This window comes from Tachypleus tridentatus, chromosome 8 (genome assembly GCF_004210375.1).
Source record: "Tachypleus tridentatus isolate NWPU-2018 chromosome 8, ASM421037v1, whole genome shotgun sequence".
NCBI lineage: Eukaryota > Metazoa > Arthropoda > Merostomata > Xiphosura > Limulidae > Tachypleus > Tachypleus tridentatus.
In genome coordinates, this window is record NC_134832.1 from 79,074,284 (window position 1) to 79,090,712 (window position 16,429).

Sequence of the window (16,429 nt, forward strand, 5' to 3'; positions counted from 1 at the left end):
ACCTTGTCTTATTGATATTATTTGTTAGTATATTATAATGTACTACCAATTAATACACATTCTCTTGTTGTCACTATATCATTCAGTACTAAAAATGAATAGACCTTACTGTTATTACTTATTACAGTATGATGCGTGGTTAGAACGAATGAATCTTACCCTAATAACATTAGCTGTTAGTATAAGATCCAGTGGTAAGAATTAAAATACCTTGTCTTATTGACAGCACTTGTTTCTTATCAATCAATGGTGAGAATAGATAGCAATAAAAATGCAGGAGTAAAATTGTTATAAAATGTAAAAATAAATAAAGGTAACAAACAAAGAAAATTTTTAAAAAAGGCAAAAACTTAAAAGGATTTAAAATGACCAATGGCTCAAAAAATTTAAAAATGTAAGTTCGGCAATGTCACCAATGACACTGTCCAGCGTCAGGAGCAAACCCTAAAATGTCTAAAATGGTGCCGTCGCTCATACCTTGAACGACAGCACGACAGTAAAACGTGAACTACTCATAACTTGAGTGTTACAAAGGCCACACACTGGTGCATCAATCCCGGATAAATTAAAATGATTAATTAAAAACTTGTGACCAATGCGTACCTTAGCCAGGACAAATTTCTTCTTCTGGTTCTTATAGAAACAACATGGCCGATGAGTAACAGAAGGTTTGATTTGAAAAAGCTTGTTATCACGTTTCTCACTTCAAATCGAATGCCAAGTGGCGTGGAGCCGAGATTTAAATACAGGACTGTAATCCATATGTGAAACAGGTACTGTTGTGATAGCACCAGAGCAGACGGACTTGGCTGTGGTGCCAACAAGCTCACTCCCTCTAATATTACTGGCCAGAAAAGTTGGATAAAAATGAAAGATGAAGAAAATGAGCCTGTCAGTTTTGAATATTGATGAGATCAGAGTGAGAATTGGCGTAAAGCTAAGAGAACCGGTTTAGATAGTACAGGTGATGTACTGCATTGTATCTACGTACATGATCCAAAGCAAGAGAGATGGCGTACAGCTCGAAAGTGAACACGGAACCTGTAGAAAGGATCCGATGAGAAATCATTGAAATCCAACAAACTATGGCGTAGCCTAAAGAGTAATTTGATTTCGAGCCATCTGTGTAAACGAGAATAGAAAAATGACTCAGAAGATATTCGGCAAATAGAAGAAGGTACTTTCAGTCAAGGGTGTCCACCTTCTTTAGATGGCTCAAAGAAATGTCACAGGTGATAATGGTAATAAGACATGAACAGATAGACTAACCAATGGAATCAGCAACGTCATCCAAGGACAGACCCAATTCGGCTAACCGCTTCTGTATACAAAGGCCAAAAGGAAGAATGACACGTCGTCTATTCCAAAAGATCGTAGCTCATTAAGAAAGAAAGACACAACTTCAGGTGGGATGCCATGGTAAAGATAAAGTTTTGAAGTGTACTACAGATAAAGTTAAAAGTGGTAGATGTGAATATTAGGCTCATGGGACTCAGTATACAAACTCCGAACTGGAGAAGCGTGGAAAAAAAAAACTCACGTTCAGAGCCAAAGCCCCAGATAGTGAATGGGGTTCAACATCTTTAAGGCCATAAGCCTGGCTGAACCATAGACCATGGACCCATAGTCCAGTTTGGATCAAATGAGTGTACAATAGATACTAAGCATAAAACATCGAGCTATTACTGCTCATTAGATGGAAGAAATGTCACAGAGGATATTCAGTGCCCTTGTACACTTGATACATAGCTGCTAGATGTGAATAATTAAAGTAAATAGTAAAACATTAACCACACGAACTTTACTTCATGGACCAAGTTCATGCAAATGGTTTTGGAGAAAGGAGAGATAAAACTTTTTGCAGTGATTCACATCAAGAAACGATCGAGAGCAGTCTGAATTTTCTACTTAATAAACTTCATGCTTGATGTCTAACAAGAGATGTGTAAGTCGTTGACATACAGCCCATTTGCAACAGTAGAAGGAAAATATGCAGTGATATTATTAATCTTCACACTAAATAGTGTAACACTTAACACACAACCCTAAGAATGGAAAAAATTGAAGTCCACATGGACATAGAATCACTGATCAATTAAAAAGTTTTGAATAAAGTTGGGTAAGTGGTTATACAACCCATGTGAGTAGAGATTTCGCTAAATTCCATGCCCCTCTTTTTGCCATGAGCCTTCTCATGGTCAAAGAATATTGTAACAAGGTGTTTTACTTGAGAAAGTTGTTAAGTAAAATTAGGTTGTCAACAGTGAAGTGCTATCATCCAAACCCAGATTGGGTGGGCGAGAGGAGAATGTTTAATTTGAGGAACAAAACAAGATGAACATTAACCATCCCCTCAAAGCATTTGGACGATTGTTAGAAGGAATTCTGGGATCTTTTCAAGAGGTAGAGAAAGGTGCCAACCATAAGGAAAACATTCCCATTTCTAAAACAACTTTAGAAACCAAAATGATAGCAAGGAAGAAGGAGAGAGATAGTGCAGCATCTCATAGAGACGAACGCCATAAGACTTGGTGCCCAAGAAAACGGGGAATGAAACATAAGTGCTAATTACTGAAGAAAAGCTCTCGCCGAGAGTATCAGCAATACTACAGGCACAAACAGCTTCCTGGCCATCAGAGAGAGAGCAAGATCAAAGGATGATGGGAAGTATATTGCTCGCTGACTTTCTGAATCTTATCCCATATAATTTTGGAACTGGTGGTAGAAGAGATGTTCATTGTGAACTTAATCCAAGATTTCTTTTAACTTTATATTCTACCTGCAGAGTAAGGGCACAGTACCCCTGGTAAGCAACATACTTCAAAAGATATGCCAGGCCTGTTTTTAAGCTTCCTGAGCCATTAGGCAGGCTGGGCTCCACTGCAGACAAGGATGCCGTGGAAAATGTTTTGAGGTCTTGGGAATAGACTGAGCAGCCACCTGAACAATAATAATTCTATATCTCGGACACTATAAACATGGATTCAAAGCAGACTCCAGAAGTTGGGAGCAAAGGAAGTAAATTCTGGTTACTACTAAAAATAATGGTGGGGAGAGAGACAGAAGTATATGACAACTTGCCAACTGACTCATTCATAGGACAAAAGAATTTTCACATGTTGTGAAAATGACTTTGTTTAAGGCACAGAAAGACCAATACGCACTCCTAGTGTGGCAGTGGCAATTAGTGTAGCAGCATATGTTTGAAATGGAGTTAGAGACAATATCTTCTGAGCTTTGGGGTGAGAAATGTTTTAACAGTTTTTAAATGCTGTACCTCTTTTTCTTCCACCCACTCAGAGAAAAAACGAAATTAAAATGGGTGGAAATCACATCACTTTATGCACTGTGGTTCCATTTCCGTGGTCTTTGCCACCACAACAAGCACATATAAAAAACCACAGAAAGATGCCTTCAAAAGACTGAACCGTTGACACTGGAAACATCAGATAGGGTTTGGACTTTATAACCTTATCTTAAAGTTCATTTATCTTGCCTTGAGAGTAGCTAGTGGACGTGGTGATGTAAATGTCAAAACAAAATTTCTTGTCGATATCATAATTATATTTTTTACAAGTGAAGATACCGTGCATCACAGAAACGCCTTTGCTAGAGAAACTAGCTAGGATCTCCGACTCGAAAATGTTTCTTAAATCTCTCTCAACAATAACCCCATCGAAAAATTCAAAGTAGCATGGGGAGTAACCTCGATTAGTATATACCCAATGGCCTTCGAATTCAAGAGGAGTTCAGTGTGTTGTGTTCTAGATGTTTCCATTATAATGTCACTTAGTGAAACTTTTTGAGTGAATTGGCTGAGTCAGTAAGACTCTAAAATATCATTTGAATAAAAAAGAGAGACATTTGCTCTAAATGTATGTCTGACAAAAAATGTAGTATCAGAAAATGAGGTACAGGTGTAGAAGGAAATGGAAACTCTTGTCCAGTGTCTTCAAGACATGGTTATTTACCAACGATCTGTTTTTTTATTTGGGTTTGAGGATCCATCATGAAAGAAGAAAGACTCAGTTCCAATGATATTGCCCATCATTGAGTTCTATGAAGGGAGTCTTTTCAACGTCAAACAAGAAAAGAACAGCAATGCCAGGGTTTCGTCAGCATATAGCCAAACACCAGCATCAGACATAATGTTCACAACATCCGCTGAGATCGCCAAGCACTGGTGCTCAGTTTACTCTAACTCAACAGGACCAGGCAGTTGACCCTGGGGAACAACCCCAAGGCCACCAGTCTACAAGAATTTAAGTTATTATTGACATTATTTACTGGCATGTGACCCAGTGGTCAGAATTAATATACCTAGTTTTATTGGCATTACTTGTGACTGTGTGATTCAGTAGTAATAATGAATAGACCTTGTTAACATTACCTATTATTATATGATTCAATGGTTGGAAAATATAGCCCTTTTCTTATTGAAATTATTTGCTACCATAACATTCGTTGTTAAAAATTAATTTACATCGTCGTATTGACATTATCTGAAACTATATGATTTATGTGTAAGAAAGAATAAATAGACCTTATCTTATTAACTTTACTTGTTACTATATGATTTAGTGGTAAGACTGAATATTCCTTATTAACATTACTTGTTACTGTCTAACTCAGTAATAAGAGAAAATATACCTTCTCCTGTTCAGTATTAGGATTGTTTCTTTATTTGTTTTTAATTGCACTCAAAGCTACAAGGGCTACGTGGGTAACCGTCCCTTATTTCGCAGCGTAAGACTAGAAAGAAGCCAGCTAGTTATCATCACCAACCACCATCTGTTGGCCACTTTTTTACTAACGAATAGTAGGACTGACCACAGAATTATAGCGCTCCCACGTTATAAGTATTTGGTAAAGAATGAATGGACCCTCCCTGATCGACACTACTTCTTATCATGTGATACAGTGGTCAGAATTAACATTAACTGTGATTGTATGATAAAGAGGTAAGAAATAATTGACCTTGTTGACATTATCTCTTGTTATATATGGTTCAATGCACTTTTCTTGTTACTATATGATCAAGCTGTGAATATTAATATGTCACGTCTTAGTGACATTACTGAAAAAGGAAACCAAATCTCAAGTGGAATGCTGTGGTAAGCTTGATGTTTAATGTCACACTGCAAAGAAATTTGCAAATTGTGGAGGTGAAGAGGAGGTTTGTGAGACTCGGTGAATAAAAGCGGAAAGCCCTATGTAGAGCCAAAGCCCCAAGTGGTGAATGGGGTCCAGCATCTTCAAGGCCGAGGTCCTGGCAGAACTACAGACCTATGATCCAGCGTGGAGCATAAAAGGGCATGATTATGAGCGTATCACATTGATCTGCTCCCCAAGAGGTGGGAGAGAGGAGGCATGGAGGATATTTCATGCCTTCATACAATTAACATTTAGATGCTTGATGTAAGAAATGAAAGCCACCTTACAGCCAAAGATAAGCCCCAATAACTTTATTTTAGGGACTACGGGAAGAACAAGAACATTCAGTCGGAGTTTGGAAACATGATGTATACTATGTTGGTAGCAAAGTGCATTCAAATGGTTTTGAAGAAGGTAAAGGTAAAACCGTTTACTCTGGTCCACTTCGAGAAAGTGATTGCGTTCATTTTGAATCTACTGCTCAATAACCTCCATGTTCGACGATTGACACGACATGTGAAAACCCTCGATATAAGTCCTCTTTGCAACAGTGGGGAGAAGTTGAGTGGTAATAGTATTAATCTTGAAACTCCGAAGAGTGACACGCAAGACACAGCTCTTATGGACTCTATGATCTTATAGAAAAGAAAGGAAAAATGTCAAACTATCACGATTTTGAGTCACCTATCTAGTAAAAAAATCTGTATGAAATTTGGTAATCTACCATGTAACCCATAGGAGTGCAGGTTCTGAAAAATGCCTTAACTCCAAGTGGATGTCATAAGCCTTCTCAAGTTAAAAAACACAAAAAATAAACGTTCTTTCTTGAAGAAGGTTTTCCTGATTAATGTGCCAAGTTAAAATAGGTTCGCAGTAAAGCATTGTCGATGGAACACATACTGGGTTGGTGAGAGAAGGCTGTTTTATTCGAGGAACCAAATAGGCAGAACTCCACATGGATGAAGATACTGTGAAAAACGTGTCGATGGTTTAGCAATTGACTGATCCTGGATGATACACCCAGTCACTGCTACCATGCCGTCGTCTATCGATGGTAGACACATGATAACAGAATCAAATTCTGAGAGAAAGCAGGTAAAGAGGGTCAGCTATTGTGATGCAACTTACGCTGAAAGTTGTGTAGCATCGATCATGGCTAATCTTGTTCAGAATGATAGAAAAATATCACTGCTTCATTGTTCACAGCCAACCATTAAGGAAAGTGAAAGAAAAGTAAAGAGGAGTAGATAAGGAGTTCAATGGAAACGAAACGCTGACTAGGTGTATGAAAATAAGTATAAGAACCAGTACTGAAGAAAAGAGGAGTAGATAAGGAGTTCAATGGAAACGAAACGCTGACTAGGTGTATGAAAATAAGTATAAGAACCAGTACTGAAGAAAAGAGGAGTAGATAAGGAGTTCAATGGAAAGGAAACGCTGACTAGGTGTATGAAAATAAGTATAAGAACCAGTACTGAAGAAAAAAAATCTGTTGTTTGAGAGCATACTCACTATAGAACGACCTCTTCTATTAATGTCAGCACCATCCCAAAGGAGATTGCATTCACTAAAGTCTCCCAGAGTTCAAAAATGAAGATGACAACTGTTTAACAAGAGCATCAAATTTCTCCAGCAGACAGGTAAAGAGAACAAACAGTGATGGTATGGCCCAAAAAACATGAACAGTAATAGCATCCAAAAGTGTATCGAGTAGCAAAGACAAAGTGGGTACGTATTGATCGACTAGCAGTGCTATCTCTACATGTGCTCGTTCATCATACAGCCTGTCGTTCCGGTATGATGAAAATTGCTGAAAGGTGACTGTATCAGCAAGTATCAAAAATGTTTCCTGTAAGAAAAGACACACAGAATGATAGCAACCACTCAGAGCCTTAATAACATTTAGAATAGAATGGAAATCTCAATAGTTCCATTGAATCAAAGTGGCCATTTTTACTTAGGTGAAGGAAAATTGGGTGGAAAACCCTTTGGTTTATGATCACCTTACTTGTCTTTATCAGAAAAAGGTCCATCGATCTCTATGGACTCTGCCCTAGGTCGAGAGGGCAGGTCTCGGTTAGTAGACTGAAATTACAGTGACTGATGGGATCAAGGAATTATCTTCCCACATCTCCTGGACAAAGAATGTGGACCCATGCAGATGCTAGAAACCAGGTCCAAAGGCAGTGGACACGTGAAGCCACTGGGAAGAATGGCGGGAAAAAGACAGGAGTAGATGTTGACTTGTGAACTTGTTCATTCATAAAGGACAAAAGACTCTTACATGGTTTGAAAACGACTCACTTTGAGGCACTGAATGATCTTTCTGCACTCTCACTGTAACAGTGGAACATAGTGCAGCAGCACATGTCTGAGATGGAGTTCGGAACAATAACTTCAGAGCTTCGAGTTTAGAAATGTTGTCAAACATTTTCAAATGCTGTACCTATTTCTCTTCCACCAATTTCTTCTAATAACGAAAGTAAGTGGGGTAAGAACCATAACAGTTAATGTAATGTGGTTCCAGTTCACACTCAAAGGCGTTGTAGTCTTTCCAACCACAACATAATGCCTTTGAATATCCATACTTTTGGCACTTGAAACACTGGGGAGGGTTAGAAATGTATGAACAGAGGCAGGTGGACGTGCCTTAGAATTCGCCAATTGCCTTAGAATTCAGAAGGAGTTCACTCTATTTTGGGTAGATATTTCCAGAAGATAGCTTGTTAATGGAATTGGGAGATCCAGCAAGACCCTTTAATCACTTCTGAAAAAAATAGTAATTTGGTCTAAGGGTTTTTCAGATAAAGAATGAAGGATTGAAAATTGAGATAGAAGATGTAGTGGTGGTGGTGACTGTGAAACAGAGTCGTTTGTTCGTGGTAATTTACCTATAGCTGTTGTTTTACTATTTATTCTATCACAGATTGATTTATCCATAATAAATAGAGGAATATTCAATGTGCACTGAAGCCACCCACCACGAAGTCGTACGAGAAGATGCATTACAATGCCAAACAAGGATAATGCAGCAACACAAGAGTTTCGTGAGCACTATACCAAAACACCAGCATCACGTATAATATTCATAACACCCGTTAAGAACGCCCAGCATTGATATTCGGTTGACCCTAGCTCAACAGGATCAGTCAGATGAAACTGGGTGGCTACCCCAAGGCCACCTTTCATGGCCAAAGTGGTTTGTTGGGTTAGACCTCTCTACCATCAGGATCTTTGCCTTCACTACACGAGTCGCTGAAAAGACAGGATCTTCTCTGGGTCGACTAGCAGTGCCACCCCTCCATGCTCTCGTCCATCACGCAACCTGTCATTCCGGTACAAAGAAAACTAACGAAAGGTGACTCTATCAACAGGTTTCAGAAAGCTCGTGCACGGAAAGACACTAAGTACGATAAGAATCAAACTTAGATTGGAAACCTTGACAGTTACTCTTTATGAAAGTGGCCATATTTACTTAGGTGGAGGAGAATTGGACGGAAATCTCTTCTGTTTCCAACCACGCCGTTTTATTTAGTAGAAGGAGGCCTATCGACCTCCATAGATCTTGCCCTGGGTCGAATGAACAGGTCTCTGTTATTAGATTTAGATTCCAGCGAATATGAGCGAGAACGAATAATTGTTCTACATCTCGGGGCCGAAGAAGATGGACTTGGGCAGTCACTGTAAGGAACGGCAAGAACAGAAGTAGAAGTACACATTTACGTGGATGGAAAACGACTCTGTCGGAAGCATGGAAAGATCTATCTGGACTCCTTCTGTGGCAGTAGAACATAGTGCAGGAGGATATGACCGAGATAGAGTGGGGACAATAATTTCCAACCTCTGGGTAGGACATATTATTCATAATTTTAAACGTTGGACCTTTTTCTCCTCTGCCAACTTAGGGCAAAAACGAAGGTAAAAGGAGTGGGAACCGCCAAAGTTAACACAGTGACGTTCTAGTTCGCAATCGTAGGCGTTGTGGGTTTTGCCACCACAATGAGTACGTCTAAAAGAACAACGACAATACGCCTTCTAATGACCAAACTGTTGACACTGAAATTAATACTGACTTACCAACTTTAAAAGTAAGGTAATGAATAACCAATAACGGTAGGTTATAAGTCACCTTAATCAAATAACGGTAGGTTATATGTCACCTTAATCATACCCGTATATATAGAGCCGCTCTACGAGCCTCCTAGCCTAAATTTCTTCATTTTCTCAAAATTTCTTAATTTGTCAAATTAACATCAGAAAAGCCAGCAAAGCATAATTAAAATACAAATTAAGTTCATTTATATAATAACTTAAACATATATACCTACAGTATTGCTGTAGGAAGCAATTTTGGAACGGTCAGGCCAGTGCCACATTGACATTTCTAGATTTTGAAAATTTTAATGCTATGAGAATGAATCTTGAGCCATTGTGACAACAAATACTAAATAAACACAACGTAATACATAGAATTAAAGTTTTCATACATAAGACATAGCTCACATGCCATATAAAAATTGCAAGGTCATGATCTTACTGGCATTACCTCTTCCTACAACCCTGTACAGTTGCTCATGACTTAGTCAACCTGGATAGATTAGACTTTCTACAGAGTTTACTTTCCCTAATGCGAGTGCAAATCACAAGTCTATAATTATCAGCAATAGTTTAGATTATAACTTTTCGACATTTTTAAATCGGCCTCTGAGTGTGCACGTCGTTGAATTATATATATATCTGTGCATTTATTTTGATAAAACACACACCAGAGAAAAATAAACTAACCCAAAACTCAAATCTGTTGGTTTTGTTTATGTAAGATCGTAATAACGTAATATATGCACTAGCTACAACAATGTCTTGAGCAAATTACAAACATAGTAAATAATATGTCAACCACATTATATCAGCTATATTCAGTGCCGACTGATTTGATAGTTATCTATTTAACGATCTTGATTGAACATTAACGCTAAATATCTGAAAACAAATGTCATTAAATTTGTCTACGTCTAACTACAGTTCAGAAGAAACAGAAAATGATATATTTTTATGTATAAAAGTTCTGTTAACAAAAAGCTTTAGTTTATTTTTTCACATTTGAAATATTTTGTATATTATAGAATAATGTGCTAGAGAGCTCAATTTGTATAAAGAAAGTTTAAGCATATTTCTAATCAAAACAAGCGAATCCGAAATGATTTGTTTCCTGAAACTAAAATTTAAGTGCGTTTCATAATTTTAACAGAGAAACAAACTAGCGCCAAATTTTATTTTAAAACATTGGTTACGAATTTTGGTACTTAAATTTGAAACTGAACTTCATATATGGATAGTGTATTTTCAAAATTGAATACACAAATAACTATAAAGACACGCACCATCCGTTTAAAATCATCATCAAAAATGGTTGAAACTTATTGTTCTTTTACAATCTTTTGCCTGTCATGGATATTCAGTGTAGACGATGGAAAGTCGTATTGCTTAGAAACAAGAGGGAACAAAATGACAAAGAGAAATAATAAAAACATACTGTGCGTGTGTGTTGGGAGAGAATAAAACCTGAACAAAAGATATATTAGAAAACAAAATTTGACAAATAATATACGGTCGTAACGAGTGAACCATTTTATACATTCTCATTTACGGGTTTAACCCTAACGTTGGATATTGTCATCGACGATGATGACAATGTCCAACGTCCTTGTATTTTAACTTTTTTTTACGAGCTATTGGTCTTTTTAATTCTATTTATATCTTTTGTCCGAATTTCGGACGTTGTTTCGTTTTAATTTGATTTATTTTACATTTTACACTAATTTTACTTTAATAATTTTTACCTGTTGTTTGGCGCAATTAGCTAAGTTGCTTTGTGCCAATAAACTCCAACCAATCAACTTTCCAAACACTAACTTGTTTATGTCTTCATGAAATTTATAGTTCCAACTTTCCGTTGGAATACTTTAACAGTGAGGATACTCAACTGATGATAAAATTCATTCTAATCTTTATAAGTAGATCGTAAAAGAAAAGACATATATTTAATAGCTATACCGATTGCTAAGTTAATTTATAGTTTTGCTCGAAATACACAGCTTACTCTGATCAGAAGTTAATATTATTCAAGGATTTGTTAAAAATCCTAAGTGGTTGGGAACGGTAACATGAGACCTTGTATAAGAGATAAATTGTTCAATCCCAGTCTGAAACTCATAAGGATAATAACCTTGCACAACTAACATGATAACATTTTGTAGTTTGTCAGTGCAAATATCCTAATGTCTACAGTGAAAGGTGGTTGATTCTGCCACAGCTCTTTTTATTATGTATTGTTGAAACTGTTTGCTAGTTATTTGAAAGAATTTAAAGCTTCGGAAAATCTGGGAAACGAGAGTACAAGAAAGAAAGAAAAGAAAAAGAATAAGTTATTCTTGTAACTTTTATATACGGTTTTCAGTTGTTAGTAATAAGATATTAGATAAATTTCTCTTTAATTTTATAAAGTCTTTGTAACTTACACTGATTTCATACACAGGACATAGAGCATTCCTTCCCACATCAGTTTTCTGAGGTAGCTTGTGATGGCTACGAACGTTTTATCAGTGGAACCAAATACAGTTAATTATGCGTAATAATCTGTAGTTGAAATATGAAGCTATAGCTAAACACTAGAAGTTTAACTTATTACCGCAGGTTGGACTGATTTTTTCAGGTTCTTCATTAAACTTATACATATTTAACAAAAAAATCAGACTTCAAGTCGTTCCCACATGAAACGTTTTTGTCTCTGATTTTCGGAACGCTTTTCTTTTTACAAAGACACTGAACCACTAACACTTTAAAATGAAGTTCTTAAAGTTACATTGTGTATCCGACGTTTTATATTTTTATATCAATGTGTTTATATATATATATATAAATAAAGATCAGAATAATAATATAATTACCTAAATTCTTGATCTGTTTGTTTCTTTGTTTTTAATTTCACGAAAAGCTACACGAGGGCTATCTGCGCTAGCCGTTCCTAATTTTGCAGTGTAAGGCTAAAAGGAAGGTAGCTAGTTACCACCACCCACCGCCAACTCTTGTGCTACTCTTTTACCAACGGATAGTTGGACTGTAACATTATAACACTCTCACGGCTGAAAAAGCGAGCATGTTTGGTGTGACAGAGATTCGAACCCAAGATCCTCCAATTACGAATCGAGTGCTTTAACTACCGGACCAGTTTTCTTCTGTCAATGCAATTGTTTTGATTTGTAATGGTATATATAAAAGGAATACATTCTGCCAACGACGCTCAAAATACCAAGTGGTATGTCTGCATATTACGAAATATATAAAGATTATTTTAGGCAATAGAAGTATAAATCCTGATAACAGTAATAAATGAGCTTTGGGACCACGTTATAGTTAGAAGTACCCGATATTCTAGTCCATGAATAAGCTACCCGTTTAAAGAACCATATATTTGTTAGATAAGACCTACAATAAAACATTATCTGGTGATTTAACTTCGTAAACTGCTAACTTTGATGTAAAAGAACCGAATAAATTACGTGATTTAGTGTTCTCCTTCAGATGACAGTTATAATCGATTATACTTCTGTAATCACATTATATACTTTTTGTTACTGTGATCAATAGCTGTGCACTAATCACACATGGTTGACTTCTTTGCTCGTGATAAATAACGTGTTAACTTCCTCATCTCATGTGCTTAGTTAATTACTAGTATAGAAGTTGAAGGGCTAGTCGTTCGTAAACGAACAAGTGTTCCATTAAAACAGTTTAACAAATAATGTATTATGAATTGCCTGATATTAGAATTTATGGTTAAATGTTTAGCAATGGGTAAAATATGTGTTAATTATATTGGTAATGAAGCTCATGTTTAATTAATCCAATTTTTAGTAAGTATTTTTTATTAATAATATCTAATTGCTGCTTAAGAACATATTAATGTAACCAAACAATGATTTGTAACCACAGTAAACAATAACAGTTTAAAAGTAGTTTGATTCTCACTCTTTAGTGATTTGTTGTTCAAAGATAGAGGCGACAAAAATGATAATTGGGTTAATACACAGCAGATACTTCTTTGACATAACCGAGTTTGTTTGGAGACTAAGTAAGAAATGTTAATATGTGAATTATGATAAAGTTTAATGTGAATGTAATTAAGGCCTGTAAATACAAATAGTATGTTCAAATAGATATATAGAAGTACATGTAAACAATTTGTCAAACAAAACGTCTAAGAAGAATAGGAAAATACAAAAATGGCATTTAGTCGTCATTAATTTAATAAATAAAGAAACTATATTTTAAACTAATGACGACTAAATGCCATTTTTGTATATGTGCTGATATTTCGAGTTCTGTTTTAAGTGGAAAAACAATTTGAACAAATAAATCGATATCATAAAAGGTGACACTGATGTTTTACTAGTTCATAAGATAATGGTTTTGATTTGTTCTTGTTCTGAGCTGTCGTGTTGTGCGTTCTAGATTATAAGCAATGGAACAAAAGCATTACGGGCAATAAAGAGCTCACAAATTGTGCTTATACGAAATGGAAAAAGTAAAACAAAAAACCAACGCATTTTATCTTATTGTTCCCTTATTTTCTTCTGCAGTACTATAGCGCCCAGCTGTGTTAGGCTTAGCGATTTTTCTTTCTTCATGCTTACACCCCCGCCGTACAACTCTGAAAAAAAAAGCTTGCCCACACCTTTCTTTCACCGCCTGCCACTTAAATCCAAGCCGACAAGGAAGGAGGTCTGGTATGTCATAACCTTAACAAAACTGAAACCCCACTGGGTGATGAGGAATTTTGCAATAGAAACTTGATATGTTCGGATATGATGAATAGGAATTATGCAATCAGAACATTATGTACCAGAATAAAGTATTTTCAACGCTAGGCCTAGCCTAGAGTCATAGTTGTTGCTGTCTTAATTTATTTTTCTGTGGTAAATCTTCTTGACATAATCTTAATATTTTTTTATAAAGTAATTGATCTATCTTGAGGAATTCCATGGTATTTTTCCTTAAACTTAAAAACTCTAACAATTCCGATATAAATTTGGATTGAACAAAAATATAGATCACTATTGGTTAAGGTGTTGAGCCATGAGTTTTAACGGTATATTTGAGTACGTAAACATATTTAAAAAAAAAGAAGAAAAAATTGAATTATTTTAGATTTAAAAACACAATAACAGCAACAGTAACAAGACTCGTCGACGGGGAGGGGGAAGTAACGGAAGGAAACTGCCCCAAGGACCCAGACGAATGAAACCTGATTATGTCAAAAAGTCAGCAAAGCACCTTCAGGTTATATCTTCATTCAATTATACAAAAAGAAAGTTTTGACTTTTCGTTACATTAAGACGTTTAATACGTTAAAAGTGGTTGAAATGATAATTTGAGTAATAAGTAATATATATTTGTTATTTTATACATTTAATAGGTATTTGTTGAACTTTACTAACGTTGATACGCTTATACTGTGAGCTAAAATGTCAGCAACTATTCTTTATTTATAACTTCGTTGCTGTTCTAACATAGGATCTTTTTAATAAATTTTCAAAATGTTTAGAAAGAGAGAGAAAGCTGGCTTGCCGAGGATATTTGTCCCGGGGCCCAAAAACAACTTTTACGGTAGGTAAGTTCTAATATAAATTACTTCGATGTTTCGAGCCCACGATGTCACAGAAGAATGTCTGCGAAACTACAACGCTAGAAATAGGGTTTCGATACCCATGGTGGACAGAGCACAGATAGCCCATTGCATAGTTTTGGGACTTAACTTCAAACAAACAAACGAAGAATTGATTATTAAGCTTAGTGGATTGCTCACTAAATATTAAATGACTTTTATTTAATCACCAAGTTTACCAAACAATCACCTAAACTGTTGAATTTAAACGTCTGCGCAATTCTTTAAGAACACAAAATCGTGTCTCCCAGTGGGACAGGCCCGGCATGACCAGGTAGTTAAGGCACTTGACTCGTAATCTTAGGGTGCGGGTTTAATCCCCGTCGTACCAAACATGCTTGCCATTTCAGCCGTGGGAGCGTTATAATGTGACGGTCAATCCCATTATTCATTAATCAAAGATTAGCCCAAGAGTTTGCGGTTGGCTGTGATGACTAGCTGCCTTCCCTTACACTGCTGAATTAGGGAAAGCTAACGCAGTCTTCGTTAGTAAAGCAGTAAACAGCTTTGCGCGAAATTAAAAAACAAACTATATTTTTTTATGAATTTTAGATCAATAACTTAAAAATATTAACTTTCAAGTTATTGTTGCAATGACCAAAGAAATCTGTGAGAAGTAATACACAGTTTACAATCGTACTTTAGGGTTAGTAAGAAAACGGTAGTTGTGGTTGCATTATAGATGCTGTGACAATAATGATTATATACTAAAAACACAAGACATAAAACTTTCTTATTTAAAATAGTCTATCCTGACTCTTTTCCATGATGCAACTATCATAGCTACAGTTCAAGAATAAACCCTTAACTCATCCAAAAAGGAATACTCTGATCGTGCTATGTTACCGTTAGATCAATAAGAAGGTCAAGAATATTATACTAAACAATTACACAATACTTAGTAAAGAACCAATCACTAAATATGTTTTCAAGAACACACCATTATTGCTTGCAGACATGACACAAGTCTGAAAGAAATCTTGATGCACAGAAACGATAAACAAAAACAACGTAATGCTCTTGTTATTTCTATATATTTAAACAGCACCACATATACAAGTTGAAAACACATTTTTCAATATAAGATAGTCCTCTACATGCCCTTCTCGGTGTATGATTTATTTATTTATTATATGATTTGTTCAAAGTGCAGTGGGCAAAAAGAGCAACTGCTGACTCGATAGTCGATGTTGCGAAAATCTAAATCATATTAAACTGCAGAACTAAAATAAACATATAAGCAAACATATCATCAATATCAAGCACTTAACTGAGAAGTATTAGATTCTATCTGTTACTAATACACCTTCCAACAGACAATCACAAGAGAGAGTGACTACAAAAATTAAACTACAAAGTCTGGTTTAAATGAACATTTTTTCTTTCATATAGAATTATACTTTAAGGTGCATTTTAATTTGAATTTTGTTATGATTTCCTTATTCCTCTCTCTTATAAGTTAATTGTATAACATTTAGTAAATGATGTAATTTTCAAATAATTTTGTATCTCAACACTCAAAATGTTGTGTTTTTGTGCTTTACAAAATAA

At 35.8% G+C, this 16,429-nt stretch overlaps 1 protein-coding gene across 7 annotated transcripts in view; it reads left to right on the forward strand.

The window, feature by feature from the left end:
- The window catches only part of LOC143222754 (uncharacterized), a 75,951-nt gene that overhangs the window by 36,886 nt on the left and 22,636 nt on the right, over positions 1-16,429 (forward strand). The window contains exons 1-3 of one of the 7 annotated variants that reach the window (XR_013012471.1): positions 12,892-13,067; positions 13,794-13,940; positions 14,362-14,493. The exons of 2 other annotated variants lie outside the window; for them this stretch is intronic. Coding sequence is in view for 2 of the 5 variants with exons in the window: in XM_076449698.1 (XP_076305813.1) it covers positions 13,794-14,007 (214 nt within the window). In the remaining 3 variants the exon portion in view is untranslated. 4 more of the 7 variants (XR_013012469.1, XR_013012472.1, XM_076449699.1 and 1 more) reach the window with 4 other exon arrangements.